The sequence below is a fragment of the Mugil cephalus genome, chromosome 7, assembly GCF_022458985.1.
Source record: "Mugil cephalus isolate CIBA_MC_2020 chromosome 7, CIBA_Mcephalus_1.1, whole genome shotgun sequence".
In the NCBI taxonomy this organism is placed as follows: Eukaryota; Metazoa; Chordata; class Actinopteri; order Mugiliformes; family Mugilidae; genus Mugil; species Mugil cephalus.
The window spans coordinates 4,776,705-4,800,911 of record NC_061776.1 but is presented as its reverse complement, the minus strand read 5'-3'; the positions used below and the strand labels follow the sequence as shown (position 1 = coordinate 4,800,911).

Sequence of the window (24,207 nt, the reverse complement as noted above, 5' to 3'; positions counted from 1 at the left end):
GAAGAGCTGGTCCTTGGTTCCACGCCCAGGACGAAAAGCGCAATGTTCCTCCTCGATCTGAGATTCAACTATCGATCAACCCTTTACTGTCATACTTTTTAAACAGGTTGGATTAACACCGGATTCTGCAGGTAAGACTGTAATAATGTGACCTAACTTGAATTGACTTGCCCAGAAAAGGCCCAAATGACTTGGGACTTACTCGAAATGGGTGATTTGACCCCATCTTTGAAGAAGAAAGTAGAAAGTAGCAAAGACATAATTATGGATAGTGAGTAAGAGTAAAACACAGAGTTTATTTATCCAGTGTGAATGCTCCACATGAAACACAGACGTAGGGGAGGGAGGTAATATCTGAATCACAGGTTGACCCAGGTAAAAGTAATCCCATGTCAATATAAACAGAATATCCTGATCCCTGAAGTTACACAGCGTGTCTTCAATATTCTCCTCGTTTTACACTGAGCCGAGCAGTGTGGTCTGGTCTGGTCTGGTCTGGTTTAAGACTTTGACTGCATCGCCGGCTCTCAAAGTGAGAAGGTAGCTGATTATCTTTACCCTTTCTATGTGAGCACACAGTTGAGAGGCGGCGTTTTTTATTTGTTTGCTTGTTGGTAGCTGCGCATTATACCGTAAGAATGCGCTAATATGCTATAAAACTCTCAGCAGGGTTCCCTACTGTGTGTAACACACATAATGAGAGCACAGAGACGCCAACAATTACTCTACAACACTGAATACAGGAGTTCTGAGCTGCTGGGCCAACGACATAAATCACAGCAAGGCTCTAAAAGAGAGCCCGGTGGCGGCTGTAGATTAGAGAAAAAGCCATGTGAGCAAAAAATAAAATGTAATTTGGAAATTACTGTGTGTTTTTAAGAGTTTTAGGAGTTTCAAAATGATGCTCGTAAGCTTTCGATCCACTTAGGACAAATCAAAAACATAAATCAGGACCGGAGCTGCCCGGTTTAATTTGACGCTTTTTTTTTTTGTTGTTTGCCAGCTACCCGTCGGGTTTATTCATGACCTACTGCACTGCAGCTGCACTTTTTCTTTTTGTCCCACCAACCGACAGTCGAAGTAACTGCTGAGCGAGGGGACACGTGACGTCGGAGACAGACCCAGGCTGGGACGAGGGCAGGGGGACGGGGTACACAATGAAATGAAATGTTACGGGACGGCGGTGTTGTCATGGCAAACTGCCGACACAGCGTTGTCGTCTCGTTACAACTTCCCAATGGGCTTGCCAGCGTCAGAGTGAAAATCTGTGTAGCTGCCTCTCATCTAGTCAGTGTTCAACTGGCTGCTGACACAGCTGGACAATGTGACGACTAAAACCAACGGGTGATTGAAAGGATTCTCCAGAGATTTAAAACGGCAGCCCCACGAAAAAAAACGACGGGTTGAAATTGAAGCGACAGACAGTGATATCTCAAGTGTACGACTGTGCAATATCCGGCAATCTTTATCTGTGCAATTCAATACTTACTGTATCTTATTCTATTCTCTTTTATCTTATTATTTATCTTTTATACAGTCTTTTGTATAGTTTTCTGCCCCTATGTATGCTGTTGCAAACTGCAGGTACTCTAAGTATTATTCACTAGTATACATTAAGTTGCAGTAACTTGATCTCACACTTCCCATTATGCCTTCTTATATTAACTACACCTTTCTTTCTGATCTGTAAAATCGATTATGTTCAGAGTTGCAGGAAATGTTTTTCATCAGCTTAAATAAACCACAAGTAAACAAGGTGAAAAAAATATAAATTATGTAACACCAATAAAAATTCATTCTGATGAGAACTTAGTCTGGCTATTCCCAGCTTGGGATGTCCATTAGAATTTTAAATTAGCGAACCTAGGGTTAGGGCTATTATCATTATTATTGTTTAATCAAACACAGTTGCGCATTGTAGTTTATGAAAGAGTGAATCGCCATTTCTATTCTTATTTATAGATTATAACAAAATGTGTAAGGCCCCCTTGGTGATACGGCAAAAACCACAGTAAAAGTTTTTTTTCACTTGAAAACGCAAACAAACAACATTTTAAAATACAGAAACAGGGCAGTAGGAGACCAGACCGCACACTGTTTTAGACTACCACCTAGTTTGTGGCTTTCCAGTCAATGCTTAGCGTTTGCTTTGCGCTGTCTGTCTCCCTCTGCTTTTAAAAGCCCTGCCTGGTATTAATGCAAACCCCTGATGACAATCTTTTAATCCCACTGAAGTGCAACACCAAACAGTACAGCTTGACACTGATAACAAAACAAAGTGGTAAACTAATAATACCGACCAACCACAAAAATTCTTCAACTGACCTACATACGCCACTAAGTTAGCATGCTACAACAGAGGCATTAACAGGAAGCTAACTTTTTAGACACTTCGTTATTACGGTGAGCAAATATTTAAGAACACTTCAGATATTGTGATTTTGCTATAGAGCAAGGAAAACAATAAAAATAGTATGTGAATTTATTTAATTTGTGCGTCATGTCAAACAAGAAAAGCTAATAAACGTAAATAAACAAATTTCAATCATAGAAAATTTTATGAAGTTTTTGATTCTTGTCCACTTTTGTGCCGAGAATCCGCTGAAATTCATGCTATCATGTTTTTACCCCAACTAGTGTATTGATGCTTTGCTACCACTAGATGGCGGACTAAAGTGTCTACTTATGAGGACTAAATGAAGCAGAATAAGAAGCTGCTACAAACCTAAAACTTAACGTGCCCGTGTGAGGTCTCAGGAGATTAAATAATACAACTATAACTTAATAATGCTAGAAAATAATGGACGATAAGTTTCCCCGCGCCCCCAAATGTGTATTGTTTATTTTGTTTTTTGCATTGTGTTACTCTTTTTTATTATTTCTTAATGCATCTAAGCCTCACATCAAACCCTGTGAATAGCCTTTGTTGTTGAAAGATGCTCGACAAACTTGGCTGGCCTTGAAATCCTCGCTATCTCGTTCACTATAGCCACTATTAATAGTACTTAGCATGCATTGTCAGGTTACAGGCGTAAAGAAGATGTAGTACGTAGTCATCCTCGTCCTACTTGCGTGGCCCTGCAGCAAGCTAACACCCAGCAAGGACCATATTGCATCTCTGAGCTAGCAAATTAAAATTTCAGGCGGCTGCAGCGGGGCCCTTTGCCTCGCATGGCAGCCAAACAGAGCGTCTCTTATCGGGGTTACAAAGCAATATTGTACTGAATTATTCTAATGGATGCCTGCTATGCCGTCGGGCATGATCTCATATGTAGGCTAACGCGAAGCAGCGCCAAAACCAGACCAGAATGTTTTCTGAAAACCATAGTGGTACAAAAACAGTGGGGTAAGGACGAAACTAAGAGCTTGTCTGGTTTTACTGTCGGGTTTAAGGTAGGTCAGAGTTTTAAGAAACTGGGTCAAGTTTTGCCCACATCGAATGTCTGAAACCATGTTTAACGTCATATGGTGAACACAATATAGAACACTGTAGCATCTGGTAGCAACTTCATCTCTGTAGCATTTTCAAATGTGCCTTAATTTATTCATTTATTGTGCATTGTATTGCATGTACGGATTTATCGCCATGTTTATCACACCCACACACCCTGGGTTTTTATTCTGTGGTTTTTATTCCGCGATGTAGCAACGAGAGACCGTGTGATATTAATGAAATGGAGCTAGACGTAGTTTTCGCAACACTAAGTGGGTTTATACCATGAGAAACTCATCCCACCAACCCAAAAGGATCAGCGGCGGCATTGATGGTGTCTTCTTTTCAAAAAGAAGAAGGGCCATCTCCATCCACACACGCCGTTTAATATTTGCCCACTGATGATATTTTCAGCTTCAACTTCTTGGTTTTTCTGGTAGTAGGAAATAGTATTATCACCAATAACAAATTACCAGTAGTAACACCGACCTAGAGCCAGCAGCACATTCCTGGTTTTCAATATACAAGGCAGTCCTTATAAAAAAAAAAATTAAAAAATGCTGAATTGTGTTTCTGCTGCTCCTGTGCTGGCTCTGTTCCCGGTGGACATGACCATCTGATTTAAGATTTACTAGAAACTCTGCTTTAAATCCCCTATTGGCCTTTTATCTCCATTAACAGAAGAGGGAGAAACCAGAAGACACCTTAGATCTGAAAAAGGATTACCAAGCAAATGGCAGCGATTGATTTCTGTGAGTTTAACGTTGGTCTGTGCCAGGAAATCCATCACTTTCGTGAAGCTTCAGTCAATTTTTGAAGCATCTGCAGTGGGCTTAATGAATACAGTGGTCTGTCTAGGTGTCCGTCCAGCTGAATCCACAGCTTCAGATTCACTAAAAGACGTCATCTGTCTCTGCTCACGGACATAATGAACTAAATAGGCTATATCACATAAGAGGCGTACGTGTATACAGTCAGCCCTTTGTGCAGAGTTCAGGGCCATTATCAGACTCAAGTTGTGCAGAAGAGAGGGAGAACATCAAGTCTCCAAGCAAATGACCTAAATTACTTCATGTGCCATTTTTTTTTTTAAAAAAACAACCAGTTGACATTTAAAGCAAATTAGAGAGTAAAGATTTTAAAAGTCACTTGCTCAAACATAATAGCTGCATAATAGCCGGTTTTAGCTGTTATGTAACCGAATGAAATGTTCAGAATTTGCAGAAAATCTGTAAAAAACTAAGTGACAACTATTTTGGAAGAGCTGAGATGTGAGGAAGAGCAACTGTTAGCCGAGAGGCTAGGATGATAGGGAGAGCTACCATTAGCCGAGATCCTAGGTACAGCAACTGCTAGCTGGGGGGCTAAGAAGAGCTACTGTCAGCTGGGAGGCTAGGAAGGGCTACTATTATCTGGAGGCTACAAAGAACGACTGTTGCGGGAGAGAATAGGAAGAGCTACTATTAGCTGGGAGGTTAGGAAGAGTATTAGTTGAGAGTCTGCAGGGCTAGGAAGACCTAACATTGTCCGAGAGGCGAGGAGGCCAGGAAGAGCTTCTGTTAGCTGAGAAGCTAGGAAATAAATATAAAAAATGTAAAGGGCATTTAAACGTCATATTTTTGTTTGATTTAACCTCTGGAATCAGAATTCCAAGATGTCCAAGATAAGATTTGGACTATGTATATGATTCAAACTATGTTGCCACAAAATGAAACACCAAAGTAAACCAACAAGAAAAGTGGACACTATAAAAGTCAAATTGGTCTTTTACAGAGAGCAGCAGGTTCAGACTAAAACATCTACCGGCCTGAGACAGAAGGGACTGAATAAAAACATTGACCTCATTCCAGTGAGTGGAGAAGCTGTCATCTGCCATTAACCCAACATGTTTTGCTCCGGCCCTGTGCCGTCCTATCGTGGCCGAGCGTAAACTGGAAACAAACGCTTTCATTCACCAGTCACAAGAGCGTCTGAATACCAGCGGTTACTGGTCAAGTGGGACTTGCCAGACAAAAGCTTTTTGGTTACTTACCCGACCAGCAGCTAGAGCAAACCAAAATATCTCCTTCACACTTCTGTGCAGGAAAAACTCTAAATTAGTAATGATTCAGTTAGTCTGAACGAAGTAGGATTTACAGGGACTTTAAGAATAAAACAGAGGATAAGTTGACAGTGGAGCACGTTGCTCAATAATCACATACAGGCATGATATTTAGGTGTCCACAAAGATTTGCACATTCGGTGACTAGATATAGGAGTTTTATAAGAATTGGAATAAAACCACCGGGTCAATTTTTACACTTTCATGCTACAGTCACAATCTAGGTGACACTGTAGCACCATCCAACTGTTCCACACACTGGAGCCCATTTTTGCTGCCCTGGTGGTTTAAAAAAAAAAAAGAAAGAACAAAGAGCTCAGACCCTTGCCAGGCCTCTGTGAGGGGACCCCCCCTCCCCATCCCACCAACGACAGGAATGCACATAAGACCTTCCCCTCTTCCCTACATTTCCCTTGTGCTCTTTCATAACCCAGCTCTCACTTGCTGGCGTTATTAGGCTTTACCTTGTTTAAGGCTACTGGGGCGAGAACTTTCTGGAGCAAGTTTCCGACAAGTTTAACAGGTCTTTGTGGGGACAAAAGGAACTCTGTGACACCGTTTTCTAACTTAGACCAGCACTGGTCAGCTCTGTAGTTTGGTCGACCAAAGTTTAGACGATCAGACGATCATCCAGGTCAATCTGACACCGCTTCAATATCAACTGGACATAGATGGAGGATTTATTGCAGGGTTGTTACAGTGCATCAGTTTTCACTAGTAATGTTTTGCCAAGTGAGTGAGTGATTTTTGACAACTAGGGGGCACAGGAAAATAAAAATACAAATAGAGGGGAAAACTGATTGTGAAGTCATACACTGCGTTTCCATTCCAACTAGAAAAACTGGAGATGGAAATACTTACATTTCTAAAAACCTCTCAAATATCTAAAGCTACAACACGTTTACGCTCTCATGAGGTGGTTTTTCAGACATATCCATGTAAAAGTGTATCACTGAAGTGCAATGGAAACACCTTCTCTACAATTTTCCATCACCAGAGATGACGCAGGGGGTCGTGTGACCAGTTCATTTGAAGTCAATCTTCCTCAAAGTGAAGTCAAGACAAGACTTTAGGAGAGTCACGGCTCTTTTGCTAAACACCTACGTACAAAGAGCAATTCTACTTTCTCCACCACTAACATTTGAAGAAATTGTGAGCTAAAAGAGGCAAAAAGGGTTTACGGAGTGTCAGAGAAGCATTCAAAGAATCATTCATTAGCTACACTAGTGAAAACCTTCTAGTATAAGAGTTTCATCATTTAATACATCCTCCAGTTGAATCCTGACGCTGTTTCAACGTCAACTCAATATTACAACAGTCATGAAGCTAAGATCTAGTGCAGGACTGAGTAGAAAGAATTTGTTTGCAGTGGTGTGCCTAATGAACTGGCAAGTGCTAGACAACGCTTCCAAATTTGGGGGATTTGGGGAGAGTCTTAACAGTCTAGGCTGAACTGGCGTAACCTCTAACCAACCCAACACCTTTGGGATGAAGTGGACTATGAGGTTGAACTTATTAACCTAAAAAGCTGAATATTAGAAGAAAAAAAAAATGTGGCAAGATCCAGATCCTACGGATTGAGGACTGAGGCAACACGTTGATACGGAACATGAAGACGTGTCGATTGGTTAAAAGTAAATCAGACATGTACTCAAATGACCTAAATGATTTTCTTAATCTGATACATACTCTCAGAGTTCTTGGTCCAATCATTTTTTTTTAAACATACAATTGTGCATGAAATGCTTTGTCTTAATATTGTTTGTTTCCATACTGTCCGTCTGTGTCATTTTTGGTTTGTTTTGACATTGTCTATCTATGCCTGGTTGTGTAATTGTCTATTATGTGATTGTTATTCTGAAGTCTGAACATGAGTGTTGTGTACCTGCTCTGGGACTACAGCTAAAAAAAATAGCATTTGTGCCGACTCACTGATTTACACTGATGGCTAACGCATCAATGTTGATTAATGTGCATTGTCCCAATTCAATAAACTAACAATAATAATGATGAAAATAATCAGTGATTTGCAATCCTCCTTATTTAGCATAGCATAGTTTTAGCCAATCGGCTAACCACAAGATGTCTGAGCTGAAGTAATGTGTTTCTGACTTGAAATTACCAGCATTCCCGTTTGCACTCCAACTTTGTGTTAATTAATGAATTAAAATACTCTGTGAGTTGCACTCTTTATGAAATACGCCTTTTATTTGAATTAGCTTAGTTAGCTGTTCGATTAGCTAACCCTGAGATGTCTCAGCTGAACGGATGTGGATCTGGCTTGAAGGAACCAGTATTCCTGGTTTGGACTATTATTGGTACAACCTGCATTCAAGTTAATCAGTTAATGGTGTTGCTCTTCATCGTGACAATTTGCAGAAACTTTCTCACATGAGATATATCACACGAACTCGCCTGAATTTGTTTAATCTTGACAACCATTTTGATTTGTACAACTATTGGTACAAATGACTTTCTGGTCAATCAAGAAAATATCTAATAGATTAACCACTGCATGAAAATAATCAGTGAGTTGTAACCCTGTTTATTTGGCATAGTTCCATTAGCTAACCCCAAGACGTCTGGGCTGAACTGATGTGGTTCTGGCTTGAAGGAACTAGCATTCCTCATTTGTTGGTGCGTCGAGTATCTTGAACATCTTCATCCAACTTTGTGTTAATTTTGCTCTTTGTTGTCCAAACTCTTTCGGTTTGGACGACTATTGGTACAAACCACAGTTTGGTCAATCAACAGATTTCCCAATGAATGAAGGTAATCAGTGGGTTTCAATGCTACTTATTTTACCAAAGTGAGCAAACTGTGCGCTGGGTATCTTCACCATCTTCACCATATTCAACTTTGTCAAATCTTGCTAACCAAAACTCCACCCCGTTCTTCTTCTCTTGACAATGCCTCCAAAGTGACATAACTGTACAAACACCAGCAGAACCGCCTGCATATTTAAACCAGATAGTAAGAAATGCTGAAACACTGGTATGAATAATGGTTTCGACAAACTCTTACCTAGATAGAGCGAGGCGTTCTCCTTCTTGACGTTGTCGTCCAGGTAGGTGGGTCCCAGTGTGTAGATGGGCGTGGATCCCATGCCCACCAGGATCTGAGCGATGATGAACAGTGCCACGTAAAGGTTGTGCTCATTGCCCTCCTGGTCTCTAGGACAGGAAGTGATGTCGACACGGTCCCTGCCACTGCCGTTGCTGTTCATGCACAGGCCCTCGTTGGCCAAGGACGAGTTGACCTCCTGGATCTGGTAGGCCGGAGAGATGAAGTGAGGTAAGGAGAAGAGGGCGGCGCCCACCGCGATGAAAACCCCTCCCACCGCCAGCCACCGAGGCCTCTGGCCCCGCCCACCAAAGTAGCTGATGAAGACGACCACCACGAGGCTGCCGATGTCGAAACAGCTAACAAGCAGGCCCGATTCCGAGCTCCTCAAGCTGTACCTCTTCTCTATGGTAGTGATGACGCTGCTGAGGTAGCCGGACACCATGAGGGACTGGATGAACGTCAGGTAGCACATGCAGAACAAGAAGCAGCGGGAGTCCTGCAAGATCACGCTCAGGTACTTCCTGGTGGGCAGACGGAGCTGAGCTAGCCTGGAAGCAAAAAACCCCGGCGGCTTCCTCCTCGCCACGTTTTTACTCCTACGGATCTCCGTGTTCTCCATGTACGAGCTCGGCCTGTTCAGCGCAGACTTGCCCGGTTTTGGCAGGTAATTTGTTCTCGTCGGCGACTCAGCCTGGAAGGACTCGGTCTTGGCCGGGAGCTGAATGAATTCCGTGCTCTCTTCCGCCGTTATGGACATCTGCACAGAGCTAGCCAGTAGGGTTTTCTCTTGAGGCGTTGCTTCGTTTAACACAGGCAAACTTTTAGACTTGAAGTTTGTGCCTGGCTCCTCCAGCTCGCTGGAAAACCCATCCTCCTTCCGAAGGGACTCGGACAACTCCGCTTCCTCGTGGTCCGCCATTATCCCCAAACAAACCCACTGTATTGTATTTTTTTATTTTTTGTATATTTATTTATTTTTACTTTTATTTTTTAGAAAAAGATGCCTGTCCAGTCCAAGGGCATTATCAATTCAGGGGCTACTGCCCATTACATTTATTATTAATCGGTACATGTACTCCCACAAATAGTGTGTGGTGCCCAAACAGGCCCAAAGACAAAGCAACAATGACAACCAAAGGGAGGAAATGCAGCTTCTGCTTATCTGCAGCAAAGGCAGGACAGCCAATGGGTCTGTTTATCTGGTCATGCACACTCGCCTTCTGCCACCATCTAATCCGGAGGTGGAGACCGCTCAGGCCTCCTCAGCTCGATCAGCCGAGCTCCAGGGCCAGGACTCCCTGCAGATGCCTCCCTCAGCGGCCGGCAGAGATGAAGTGACTCCGGAGAGCCAGCGCCGCATCCCTGAAAGCCCTGCCACCGAAGATCACACACTCACAATGTCATTCCTTTCTCTACGATCATGCCCCCATTTATTAACTCTTCTCCGAGTCAAGGGCAACCCCCGGCTCCAATGTTATCAGCAGCACCAGCTGTCCTCCGAGGCTGTCATCCAGATTATATTCTCTCCGTAAATTCCTGCAGAGGAGCATAGGGGTGACAAAAAAAAATAATAACAATAATAATAATAATAATAATAAAAAATAGGGAAAGAAGAGAAGAGAAGGAGTCGTCGAGGGAAGAACGAGGGAGAAGAAACGAGAGGGAGAGCTGCAGATTTACTGCAGTGCTGCTCAGCTGCTTCTCTGTCGCTGTTTTCAAAACAACTGCGTCAAGCTGCAGAAGACACCGCGAACCCGGAAGTGACCGCTTCAAAATAAAAACTGCTCCTCACGATGCATTTAGAAATATGTCAAAAAACACTTGCTTTAGTGCATGCTTTAAACCCAAAATCAAAGATGAAACCACTTTTAAAATAATAACTCCAATAATAACAACGTGACGTCTAAAATCTAAAATTAAGAACAAAGAAGAAAGTGTCGCGGAATCCCGTTGACTTTTTATACATTTTTAAGGTTGTTCTACATACGTTAACGTAGCTCACGTGAAAATTGTTAAATTTATACATGTGTCTGAGTTGGTGCTGTCTAACGATTAATTCGGCCTTCATTAAATTATGCCTGAACTTAATTGTCTCGTTAACTGGACTTACTTAAATAGTCAGCACGCTAACATAAACTCTAGGGAAAAGGCTACATGCTAACTGCTAAAGCGGAGGTAATAATAACAAGCTAAATGGAATAATAATGATAAAAACAATTATAATGATGACTATGAGGAGATGAGTTACCCTTTAAATATTCATATCCGAAATCTCATTTACTAACTTAGAGAAAACACCGGAAACGCTTTTGGTTTAGAGACCTTATTTATCTATGTATTCTTCATAAGATCACAGAAATATATTAATATATATATCGAATCAAACTGCAAATATATCAATAAATGAATCAGAAGGATATGTGCATTTGCATTGTAATTATATATATGACACAAAGGTTAGTATCCTGCACCTTTTTCATGCTCAGTTTGTCATTTTAGTAAAGTTGTAATATTTCATAGCATAATTATGTCTCATATTCAGCTTTCAGATAATAGTAGTGCAAAAATATCCCATTAAAACATCTTAAAATAAAACAAAATTTATAGATGCATCAACTTGGGCAACAGACGTAAGATGTGCATCTGTTAGACATGTAAACAATGAACTCTTATTCATGACATAATCGAAATATGATATAAAAATTAACAGTAAAATAAATTCATGATAGGTATCATGTTTGGAAGTTAAAAAGAAATAAAATGATAACAGGAACTAAATATGCGCTACATAATTTGAGTTCATTCACACATTTTGTTAGGAAATATTTCTAAATCTGCCAAAACTTTGTGGAGATTTGAAATAAACATCAACTTTTTTTTTCACGATATTATTTAGTCAAAATAAGACAAGACATATTCGTCAGAACAGAATTTACAGCGAGAATAACGCAATGTAGGGTAGAATAGCATCTTTGTAAAGACCGACCTCTAGTGGACAACACAATGTCTGCAAATGAAGATGATGAAGATGGAAGTCAGATAGGACATTCATCTAAAAATGATTCAGATTTAACACATTACCATTAAACATATAAAGAATCTCAGCACAAATTAGACTTTTCTCTTTGATAATCTACTGTTCAAGCTCACCCAGTTTAGCAGTGTTTCCATCCGGGCCGTTGAGCAAAAGTCCAGCATAGAGTGGCTGAGTGAATGTGGTCTGGACTCTGTGGAGGAGAGTCATGGTTTCAGAGACGCTGTAGAAGGACAGAATACCTGCTCTGTGATCCAGGTAAACTCCTAATCTGGAGGAACGAGGACCTGAGACAGGAGTTTGGATTTTATTATGCCTGAAATTGTAACGAGTCTTGTAAAAATCTAATGCCCAAGACTTGTCATTTTCTCCAAATATTTTTTTGACCAAATTATTGTCTTTGTATGCAACCACTACTGAAACTCCTGCCTCTCCTTTCTCCACCTCCCAGTAACAACATCCCCTCAGACTCTCTCTACTCAGGACCTGACCACTGGCAGTGAATCTGTCTGGATGATCCGGATAAGACTGTTCCATCCTCAAGACTGTTACTTTTCTGTTTCCCTCAGTCAGTACCAGCTTCTTGTGTGCTGTGTTTGGATCCAGTGTGATTTTACATGAATACTTCAAGAATTCATCTCTGGTCTTTGGCTCTGGTTGTGGCAGTAAAACATCCACTTCAGTCACTTTCAGCAAGATGTTTGTCAGTTCTTCATTTAGAACATCCTGCACTCGATCACTGGTCTTAGAGACAGCCACTTTCACTCCATCAAAGTACTGCAGGGAAAAGGGATGGATAGGGAGAAAGTGTGTCACTTGAGTGTGATGTGTAGGCGAAGGGTAGTTTTGTAGAAACTGGTTGTGATCCTCTGTGTCTGAGAGCTGCTTCAGCTCAGCGTCTTCCCTCTTCAGCTCAGTGATCTCCTGCTCCAGCTTCTTCTGAACCTCTTTGACTCGACTCTCTTCAGTTTCCTTGCTGGGATCTGACCTGCTGCTCCACATCAGAGCTTCTTTCCTGGAGGAGACGGATCATCTCAGTGAACGTCTCCTGACTGTCCTTCACTGTTTTATCAGCAGAGTGAGCGATGGCCTTCAGCTCCTGTTGTAGCAGCTTCACATCTTTCTCTTTTTCCTGGATCATCTGCTGGATGTTTTGTCGTCTCACCTCCACCTCTCTCTGCCTCTCAGTCCTTTCTGCTGCAGCTGAGACTGTGTCGTGGCCTTTATGTTCATCCACAGGGCAGAGATAACAGATAATCTGCTGATCAGTACGACAGAACATCTTCATCACCTCATCATGACGAGAGCAGATGTTCTCCTGGAGCTTCTTGGAGGGATCCACCAGCTTGTGTTTCTTTAAAGGAGCTACATCATAATGAGACTGAAGGTGTTTCTCATAGTAAGATGCCAGACAGAATAAACAGGACTTGAAGGCTTTCAGTTTTCTTCCAGTACAGACATCACAGGTCACATCTTCAGGTCCAGCATAGCAGTGATCAGCAGGAGCAACTTGGAGTTCAGTCTTCTTCAGCTGCTCCACTAAAACTGCCAACATGGTGCTTTTCACCAGGATAGGCCTCGATGGGAAGAGTTGTCTGCACTCAGGACAGCTGTGGGTTTGTTTCTTCTTGTCCTCTCCATCAAAGTGTCTTTTAATACAGTTCATGCAGTAGCTGTGTCCACAGGGAATAGTCACCGGATCCTTCAGTAGATCCAGACAGATGGAACAGCTGATTGCTTCTCGATCCAGTTCAACTCCTTTCTGAGCCATCTCTGCTCTCAGTGTCAGTGACTCAGTGAGTTTCTCTTTCTTAGAAGTGAAACTATTCTTAGCTCTGATCTAAAAGTCATGTGTTTGTCTAGTGAATGGGGCCAGTCAGCTCTTACACTTCTCCACATGTTATACAGATCTAAAGGGGAGGGAACCAGGAAGTACGTGGACAGAGTGGAGCTGCTGTGTCTGAGAGCAGGAAGTAGGATTACAGTTAGAATTAGAAAGCCTTTATTTGTCCTGCAATGGAGAAATTGCGTGTTACAACAGAATACATATGGGCCAAAAATAACAAGAATAAAGAGTGGGCTGTCTGAAAGATAAATAATAGATAAAATATAATAAAAAATACCAGTATTGGCATGCATACAAAAAGTATTGAATTGCACCGATAATTGTCAGACACTGCACAGAGTTGTTCACAGTACATATTGAATGGTAAAAGTAATGAACCTTGTAAGTGTAAAAATGTTGTGGAGCATGCACACATGCGTTAATACCTAGTTTAAGTCCAATTAAGTGTATACATGTGGAGAAAATTGATTCCCAATCACATCATCTGGGCGTCTTAATCTGAAAAGGAGAACTCTGATTTTAGTCGGAGTAACATGTTTACATGCAATTAAGTTGTCCAGTTAAAGTTAGATTAAAGCAATAATTTGTTTTTTTTTTTTCACATTCATGTAAACGTACTGAGTGTTGTCAGGTCAGCCTGCAGGGGGTGGTTTCTTTGTTCAGCATGGAGGACAGTTTAGTCAGGACTCTCCTGTCACCCACCTCCCTCACCGAAACCATGCAGCAGCCCAAGATGGAGCTGGGCTTCCTGTTGACCTTACCCTGTCTGTGATGCTATTGGTCTTGGCCATGCCAGGCAGACTACGGCATACCGAATGACTGATGCCACTACAGAGTCATAGAAGGTCTTTAGGAGCTCATCCTTCACTCCAAAAGATCTAAGTCTCCTCAGAAGGTAGAGCCTGCTCTGTCCCTTCTTGTAGAGTGCTTAAGTGTGGTAAGTCCAGTCTATCTTGTTGTTGAGATGAACACCCAGGTAGAACGGCATCATCAAAAATCCACCACCATCTCCTTGGTTTCCCCAGCATTTATCAGTAGGTGGTTTCGTTGACGCCAGTCCACAAAGTTATATGTACTTTGCGTCGTCATCGTCTCTGATGAGGCCAACAACCACAGAGTCATTTGAGAACTTCTGCAGAACACACATTAGTGGGCATTGTATCTGAAGTCTGCTGTGTGGAGCGTGAAAAGAAAGGGGCCAAGGCAGTCTCCTGTAGGGCATCCGTGTTCCCGGTGAGCAGGTCAGACACACAGTTCCTGGCTTTCACAAAGTGAGGTCGGTTTCTGAGGTAGTCCAGGATCCATTCGGACAGCTGGTAGTCCCCTCTAGTTTGTCTCTCACAATCATCAACTAGATGGTGCTGACAGCAGATAGCAACGAGAAACATTGAATGAGCTCTAACGAGGCTATTGTTAGTGGGAGCCTCCAGTCTCAAGGTGTGAATGTTGTTGAAACTTCTTTGGGATAGAAGTCAAAACTGAATTTGTAAATAGATCTAAACTGAATCTCAGTCCACCTCCTCTGTTTAGAGAAGGTTTTTCCATTTTGACATAGATGGCTTCCTTTACTCCCCTCTCAAACCATCTGTCCTCTTTGGCCAGGGCTTTAACGTTGTTATCTTCAAAGGAGTGTCCTTTGTCCATCAGGTGGAGGTGGACTGTTGAGTCGTTCCTTGATGAGCTGGCTCTCCTGTGTTGGGCCATGTGCTTGTGGATGGTTTGTTTTGTTTCTCCAATGTACAAGTGTGTACATTCCTCACTACACTGAACAGCATACACTACATTACTCTGTTTTTGTCTGAGTGTTTTGTCTTTGGGGTGGACCAGTTTTTGTCTAAGTGTGTTGCCAGGTCTCAAATAAACTGGGACACGGCGTTTTCCGAAGATTCTTCTTAGTTTCTCCGATACACCAGCTATGTAGGGGATGGTGATGTTCTTCCTCCTGCGGTACTCGTCTTTCCTGTATACTTCAATGTTGAGGCTTGGTCTTCTTCAACATGCTCCAAACAGTCCAAAAAGGCCAGACTATCCTGCTCATGTCCTCCCTGGTCAAAACGATGTTGCTGTCCACTGCTGTCGACATGCTTACATAAACTCTAGGAAAAAGGCTACATGCTAACTACTAAAGCGGAGGTAATAATCACAAGCTAAATTAAATAATAATAATAATGACTACCAGGAGACTAGTTACCCTTTAAATATTCATATCCAAAATCTCATCCACTAATACTAATGGAGAGAAAACAACCGAAATGCATTTGGTTTGGAGACTTTATTTATCTATTTCTTCTTCAGATCACAGAAATATATTAATATCTAAAAACAAGTCATCAAACTGAAAATATATCAGTAAATTATGGATGGATAAAAAACTCCCATGCTCACAGTTTGTCATTTAAGTAAAGTTGTAATCATTCACAGCATAATTACGTCTCATATTCAGCTTTCAGATAATAGCAGTGCAAAAATATCCCATTAAAACATCTTAAAATAAAGCAAAATTTAGAGATGCATCATCTTGGGCAACAGAAGTAGGATGTGCATCTGTTAGACATGTAAACAATGAACTTTTATTCATGACATAAGCAAAATACGATATAAAATTAACAGTAAAATAAAGTCATAATATGCATTGTGTTTGAAAGTTAAAAAGAACAAACAAAGGACTATAGGAATAAGATCTGCACTGGATGATTTGAGTTCATTTACACATTTTGTTAGTGGAAAAAAAATAATACTGCACATTTCTATTTCTAAATTCCGTGTGTGGACACTTGCAAGAAACATATTACATTATCATATTATTTAGCCAAAACAAGGCAGATATAATCGTCAGAACTGAGAAAATAAAAACAATGTAGGATAGAATAACATATTTGTAAAGATCGACCTCTAGTGGACAACACAATGTCTGCTAATGAAGATGATGAAGATGGAAGTCAGAGACATTAAATTTAAAACCTTACCATTAAGCATATGAAGAATCTCAGCACAAATTAGACTTTTCTTCTTGACAATCATGAATGATATTGACTTAATCCTTCAGTAAATTCCCTGAGTTCACTGCCTCCATTTTTCCATCAGCTGACATGCTGATGATTTAACCGTCTACTGCACAATTCAGTGTGTTAACGTTTTGTCCAGCTGAACAGACTCAGACCACACTGTTCAAGCTCACCCAGCTTCAGCAGTGTTTCCATCCGGACCGTTGAGCAAAAGTCCAGCATAGAGCGGCTGAGTGAATGTGGTCTGGACTCTGTGGAGGAGAGTCATGGTTTCAGAGACGCTGTAGAAGGACAGAATACCTGCTCTGTGATCCAGGTACACTCCTACTCTGGAGGAACGAGGACCTGAGACAGAAGTTTGTATTTTTTTATGTCTGAAATTGTAACGACTCTTGTAAAAATCTAATGCCCAAGACTTGTCATTTTCTCCAAATTTTTCATTAACGGAATTATTATCTTTGTATGCAACCCACTGAAATTCCTGCCTCTCCTTTCTCCACCTCCCAGTAACAACGTCCAGTCAGACTCTCTCTACTCAGGACCTGCCAATATCCGGTGAATCTGTCTGGATGATCCGGATAGAACTGTTCCCACATCATGACTGTTACTTCTCTGTTGTCTTCAGATAGCCACAACCTTTCATTTAATGTGTTCGGATCCAGAGTGATTTCACACGAATACTTTAAGAATTCATCTCTGGTCTTTGGCTCTGGTTGTGGCAGTAAAACATCCACTTTAGCCACTGTCCGTGAGATGTTTGTCAGTTCTACATTTAGAAAATCCTGCACTCGATCACTGGTCTTAGAGACAGCCACTTTCACTCCATCAAAGTACTGCAGGGGAAAAGGGTGGATAGGGAGAAAGTGTGTCACCTCAGGGTGATATGTAGGCGAGGGGTAGTTGTGTAGAAACTGGTTGTGATCCTCTATGTCTGTGAGCTGCTTCAGCTCAGCATCTTCCCTCTTCAGCCCAGTGATCTCCTGCTCCAGCTTCTCCTGAACCTCTTTGACTCGACTCTCTTCAGTTTCCTGCTGGGATCTGACCTGCTGCTCCACATCAGAGCTTCTTTCCTGGAGGAGACGGATCATCTCAGTGAAGATCTCCTGACTGTCCTTCACTGTTTTATCAGCAGATTGAGTGATGGCCTTCAGCTCCTGTTGAAGCAGCTCCATGTCTTTCTCTTTGTCCTGAATTCTCTGCTGGATGTTTTGTCGTCTCACCTCCACCTCTCTCTGCCTCTCAGTCCTTTCTGCTGCAGCTGAGACTGTGTCGTGGCCTTCATGTTCATCCACAGGGCAGAGATAACAGATACTCTGCTGATCAGTTCGACAGAACATATTCATCGCCTCATCATGACGAGAGCAGATGTTCTCCTGGAGCTTCTCGGAGGGATCCACTAGCTTGTGTTTCTTTAAAGGAGCTACATCATAATGAGGCTGAAGGTGTTTCTCACAGTAAGATGCCAGGCAGACTAAACAGGACTTGAAGGCTTTCAGTTTTCTTCCAGTGCAGAAATCACAGGCCACATCTTCAGGTCCAGCATAGCAGTGATCAGCAGGAGCAGCTTGGAGTCCAATCTTCTTCAGCTGCTCCACTAAAACTGCTAACATGGTGTTTTTTATCAAGACAGGCCTCGATGTGAAGAGTTGTCTGCACTGAGGGCAGCTGTAGATTTCTTTTTCATCCTCTGTATCAAAGTGGCTTTTAATACAATTCATGCAGTAGTTGTGTCCACAGGGAATAGTCACCGGATCCTTCAGTAGATCCAGACAGACGGAACAAGAAAAGGTTTCTTGGTCCAGTTCAACTCCTTTCTCCGCCATCTCTGCTTTCAGTGTCAGCGACTCCGTGAGTTTCTATTTCTTAGAAGTGAATCTCTGAGCTCTAATCTAAAGGGGAGGGAACCAAGAAATACATTGGCAGAATGGAGGCGTGTAAGGGCAGGAAGAGTGAGGCTTATTAGGCTTTACGACATTCCAAAACATTGAGCAACCTACTTGAAACATTGCTTCCTCATTGATAGTTACACCTCAGTCAAAGGTCCCTCTGCCCTTGGAAACACTATATTATTTTATCACCTTTTTTTTTGACTGTTTGTTTTGTTGCTGTTTTTTTGTGCGTGTTTCTCTAGTTTTTTGTTGTCAGGTAGGTAGGTTTCACAGCTGGGCCCAAGTGCAGGACGAAAGCGATGAGGCCCAGGGTTCAAACACAAGGTTTCGCGAGAAACATGGCTAGATGACAAAAACATTAAACTAGAACATGGAGACAAAAAGCATGGCATGGGTGATGGAAACATGGGGACAAAACAATGGGATGGGAAGAATGGGAAAGGCAGGGCTATATATACATGAGAGGACCCAAGGAAAAGAGAAACAGGTGAAACAAATTAGGGCAACCCACAGTGAGAAACCATTGAGCAATCCAGAGGGGAAACACACAGGAAGTAACATAAAATAGGAAACCAAGGCACATAACAAAACAAAACGGGAAACTCAACATGTTTACAGGTAAACGACAGACACAGAATCGTGACATTTTTGTTGTCTACGAAACATTTTAGGTGTGTAATGGCATCAATGTACTCACGCCACTGGGACTTTGGGTGATACAGGTGAAGCTCTAATGTTTCCAGCATATGCATAAATGTGTGGTTGAATCTTTCTCTGCTCGCACTGACTGTGGGGTAGACTCTAGTTGAGTCTTAAGCTCGAGTACATGTGCAATGGTGCATAGACCTTGTTCCTTCTGTCTTGCATGAGTTTCCTGCGTGGTCATGGCAGGTGTTGACTCTCTCCCCACATCATGCATTTCAGGGGTAGGCCCATACAATGAAGCTTGTAAGTACTCACAGGCAAATTCCACTAAGGAACTGGCTTCCTGAAAAAAGTCAGTCACATGAGTCGCAAATCAAGAAAAAACAGGCATGCAGTTCTCACAGCTGGAGGTCAGACCCAGGACTGTGCAATGTGAAAGCACATCAAAGGTGGGTCAACCCAGGTCTGAAAATCCTGTGTCAACCCAGTATTTTTGATGTGAAAGGGTTATAAAAGATGTTCTACAGCGCTCACTATGGCAGCAGAGCTGAATCAATCATATGGAGAATGAGCTTCTCTGCCTCAGTAGTGGTTGGGATGGATTGTCCAATAATGGAGAGCAATTTATCCAGAGTCCTCTTTTCCCTCACTGATAAAACGACTCTAACTCCCTACCAATCAGCCTGTCCATGGATCAATTTCTTGATCCTACTTCCACCTCTGTCCCTGGATGAGATGGGCTCCACTGGTGTCCTGTTCCTCCTGAAATCAATGACCAGCTCCTTGGTCTTGCTTACATTCAGGAGTAGGCGGTTTGCCTGGGACCACTCCAAAAAGTCAGTGATCAGTGGTGTCATATATTCCACCGCCTGTCCTTCTCTGATACACCCTACCACCGTCTGTACCACAGAGTCATCAGAGAACTTCTGCAGGTGGCAGAAGAAGAGCTGTATCAGAAATCAGATGTGTAAAGAGTGAACAGGAAAGGAAATAAAACAGTGCCTTGTGGTGCAACCACATTACTGACAATGGTATCTGACAGGGAGCCCCAAAGTCACACAAACTGGAGCCTGGCAGACAAGTAATCAGCAATCCAGGAGACAGTAGAGGAGTTGACACCCATCCTGAGCAACTTCCCACTCACCAGAAATGGCTGAATGGTGGCAAAAAAGCACTGGAGAAATCGAAAAACATGATGTCCATGAAGGTTGTCAGTCATCCAGGTCATGGTAATCCAAAAGGCGTTCAATAAAGGCAACTGGACTTGTAGAATTTCTTGGAGCCATTTTGCCACTCATCTGAGTAGCTTCTTCAGTCCTGAGAGACTCGTGGGAAGTTGAGGTTACTCTATCTATCTATCTATCTATCTATCTATCTATCTATCTATCTATCTATCTATCTATCTATCTATCTATCTATCTATCTATCTATCTATCTATCTATCTATCTATCTATCTATCTATCTATCTATCTATCTATAATACACACACACACACACACACACACACACACACTACGAGGAGACTAGTTACCCTTTAAATATTCATATCCAAAATCTCATCCACTAATACTAATGGAGAGAAAACACTAGAAATGCATTTGGTTTGGAGACTTTATTTATCTATTTCTTCTTCAGATCACAGAAATATATTAATGAATATCTAAAAACAAGTCATCAAACTGAAAATATATCAGTAAATTAAACAGATGGATATGTGCATTGCATTGTAATTAAAAAAAAACTCCCATGCTCACAGTTTGTCATTTAAGTAAAGTTGTAATCATTCACAGCATAATTACGTCTCATATTCAGCTTTCAGATAATAGCAGTGCAAAAATATCCCATTAAAACATCTTAAAATAAAACAATAAATTTTATACATGCATCAACTCAGGCAACAGATATAAGATGTGCATCTATTAGACATGTAACACCAAACCGAAATATGATATAAAATTAACAGTAAAATAAATTCATAATATGCATCGTGTTTAAAGTTAAAAAAAAAAAAAAAATCAAAGGTCTATAGGAATTAGATCTGCACTTCTTGATTTGAGTTAATTTACACATGTTGTTAGTGGAAAATACTGCACATTTCTATTACTAAATCTCCCAAAAGTTTGTGGACACTTGCAAGAAACATATTACATTACGATATTATTTAGCCAAAATAAGGCAGATAATTTGTCAGAACTGAGAAAATAAAGCAATGTAGGGTAGAATAACATATTTGTGAAGACCGACCTCTAGTGGACAACACAAAGTCTGCAAATGAAGATGATGAAGATGGAAGTCAGAGACATCAGATTTAAAACCTTAACGTTAAGCATATGAAGAATCTCAGCACAAATTAGACTTTTCTTCTTTGACAATCAGGAATGATATTGATATTAATTCCTTCAGTAAATTCCCTGAGTTCACTTCCTCCATTTAACAGTCAACTGCACAATTCAGTGTGTGAAACTTATTTTCATCTGTACAGACTCAGACCAGGGAATCATATATATCTACTCTACAAGCAAACCCAGCTCAGCAGTGTTTCCAGTCGGACCATTCAGCAAAAGTCCAGCATAGAGCGGCTGAGAGAATGTGATCTTGGCTTTGGCGAGGTGAGTCATGGTTTCAGAGATGCTGTAGAAGGACAGAATACCTGCTCTGTGATCCAGGTACACTCCTAATCTGGAGGAAGGACGACCTGGGATGGGATTTTGGATTTTGTTATATCTGAAATTGTAACGATTTTTGTAAAAATCAAATGCCCAAGACTTGTTATTTTCTCCAAATCTTTCATTTACTGAGTTATTATCTTTGTATGCAACCACGACTGAAATTCCTCCCTCTCCTTTCTCCACCTCCCAGTAACAACGTCCTCTCAGACTCTCTCTACTCAGGACCTGACCACTGGCAGTGAATCTGTCTGGATGATCAGGATAAGACTGTTCCATCATCAAGAGTGTTGCTTTTCTGTTTCCTTCAGACAGCACCAGCTTCTTGTGTGCTGTGTTTGGATCCAGTGTGATTTTACATGAATACTTTAAGAAATCATCTCTGGTCTTTGGCTGCTGTGAAAGTAAAACATCCACTTCAGTCACTTTCAGCGAGATGTTTGTCAGTTCTTCATTTAGAACATCCTGCACTCGATCACTGGTCTTAGAGACAGCCACTTTCACTCCATCAAAGTACTGCAGATGAAAAGAGTGGATAGGGAGAAAGTGTGTCACTTGAGTGTGATGTGTAGGCGAAGGGTAGTTGTGTAGAAACTGGTTGTGATCCTCTGTGTCTGAGAGCTGCTTCAGCTCAGCGTCTTCCCTCTTCAGCTCAGTGATCTCCTGCTCCAGCTTCTCCTCAACCTCTTTGACTCGACTCTCTTCAGTTTCCTGCTGGGATCTGACCTTCAGCTCCACATCAGAGCTTCTTTCCTGGAGGAGACGGATCATCTCAGTGAACATCTCCTGACTGTCCTTCACTGTTTTATCAGCAGAGTGAGCGATGGCCTTCAGCTCCTGTTGAAGCAGCTTCACATCGTTCTCTCTGTCCTGAATTCTCTGCTGGATGTTTTGTCGTCTTACCTCCACCTCTCTCTGCCTCTCAGTCCTTTCGGCTGCAGCTGAGACTGTGTCGTGGCCTTTATGTTCATCCACAGAGCAGAGATAACAGATACTCTGCTGATCAGTACGACAGAACATCTTCATCACCTCATCATGACGAGAGCAGATGTTCTCCTGGAGCTTCTTGGAGGGATCTACCAGCTTGTGTTTCTTTAAAGGAGCTACATCATAATGAGGCTGAAGGTGTTTCTCACAGTAAGATGCCAGACAAACTAAACAGGACTTGATGGCTTTCAGTTTTCTTCCAGTGCAGAAATCACAGGCCACATCTTCAGGTCCAGCATAGCAGTGATCATCAGGAGCAGCTTGGAGTCCAGTCTTCTTCAGCTGCTCCACTAAAGCTGCTAACAAGGTGTTTTTCACCAGGACAGGCCTCGAAGGGAAGAGTTGTCTGCACTCAGGACAGCTGTGGTTGTGTTGCTTTGCATCCTCTTCGTCAAAGTGTCTTTTAATACAGTTCATGCAGTAGCTGTGTCCACAGGGAATAGTCACCGGATCCTTCAGTAGATCCAGACAGATGGAACAAGAAAAGGTATCTTGATCCAGTTCAACTCCTTTCTCCGCCATCTCAGCTCTCAATGTCAGTGACTCGGTGAGTTTCTCTTCCTTGGAAGTGAAACTATTCCGAGCTCTGATCTAAAAGTCATGTGTTTGTAAAGTGAATGGGGCCAGTCAGCTCTTACACTTCTCCACATGTTATACAGATCTAAAGGGGAGGGAACCAGGAAGTACGTGGACAGGGTGGAGCTGCTGTGTCTGAGAGCAAGAAGTAGAATGAGGCTTATTGGAATCATGGCTTCACAGATCTATTTCTTTTTTTCTGATGCAACCACAGCTAAATGACAATAGATATCCCCATGTCTCTGTAGCCCTCTCAAATGTCTCCACAGTTGCTTCACACACTGACTCCACTGTGTCAGGGAGGGTAAATATAACAGTAAGACCCAGATGCAGGACAGTAAAGGATGAGGTCAGGGTGCAAACAAAAGTTATTTATTAACAAATGGCGCTGTGAATGGCAGGTATTCAAGGACACAAGAGACGTGGCTTGAGGCCAAAAACGTCGCATGATAGTGAAAAGCATGACTAGGGGCTGGAAACATGGAAACTAAACATGGAGACGAGACCATGGAGACAAAAAAGACATGACAGTGAACAAAGGGAAGGCAGGGCTACACATACACACACATAGGCTGAGGGATGATGAGACACAGGTAAAACTAATGAGGGTGAAGCACACAACGCAATAAGGCAATAAAAACGACAACAACAACAACAAAAAACACGGAGAGTAACACCAAACAGGAAACAAACTTAGCAAAATAAAACAGGAAACTCAAAACATGGGACAGATAAAATCATGACACACTAGAAGAAATATGCATAGTAATGAGGTTACACAAGGACAGTGCCACCATCTTCTGGATTCCTCACATGCACAATTTAGCCGGGTTGTTGTATACTGGAGCTGCTTCACTTCTGGACATACGCCCTGTATCTGTATAGAAGTACGGTTGAAGTCGATTCTGGTATGGTTATCAAGACACGTAGGGATTGCCTTACTTGTGGAGCCGGATAC

At 41.9% G+C, this 24,207-nt stretch overlaps 2 protein-coding genes and 1 pseudogene across 2 annotated transcripts in view; all 3 read right to left on the bottom strand.

Moving 5' to 3' along the window:
* The window catches only part of LOC125010900 (solute carrier organic anion transporter family member 5A1-like), a 32,027-nt gene extending 21,710 nt beyond the window's left edge, over nucleotides 1–10,317 (bottom strand). Inside the window, exon 1 of the mRNA XM_047589829.1 lies at nucleotides 8,559–10,317. Coding sequence (XP_047445785.1) covers nucleotides 8,559–9,519 — 961 coding nt within the window. The 5' untranslated portion in view covers nucleotides 9,520–10,317. The remainder of the gene's footprint in view (nucleotides 1–8,558) is intronic.
* Nucleotides 9,563–18,866, bottom strand: LOC125010641 (annotated as a pseudogene).
* Nucleotides 18,867–20,627: 1,761 nt separating this feature from the next.
* LOC125010940 (tripartite motif-containing protein 16-like) lies at nucleotides 20,628–23,275 on the bottom strand. The gene has a single exon (XM_047589899.1). The coding sequence runs from the start codon at nucleotides 23,193–23,195 to the stop codon at nucleotides 21,528–21,530; it is 1,668 nt and encodes a 555-aa protein (XP_047445855.1). The 5' UTR covers nucleotides 23,196–23,275; the 3' UTR covers nucleotides 20,628–21,527.
* Between the last annotated feature and the right edge of the window lie 932 nt (nucleotides 23,276–24,207).

What these genes read in the sequence shown, in the direction of transcription:
- LOC125010940 (XM_047589899.1), bottom strand. Translation starts at nt 23,195, where the DNA reads ATGGCGGAGAAAGGAGTTGAACTGGATCAAGATACCTTTTCTTGTTCC.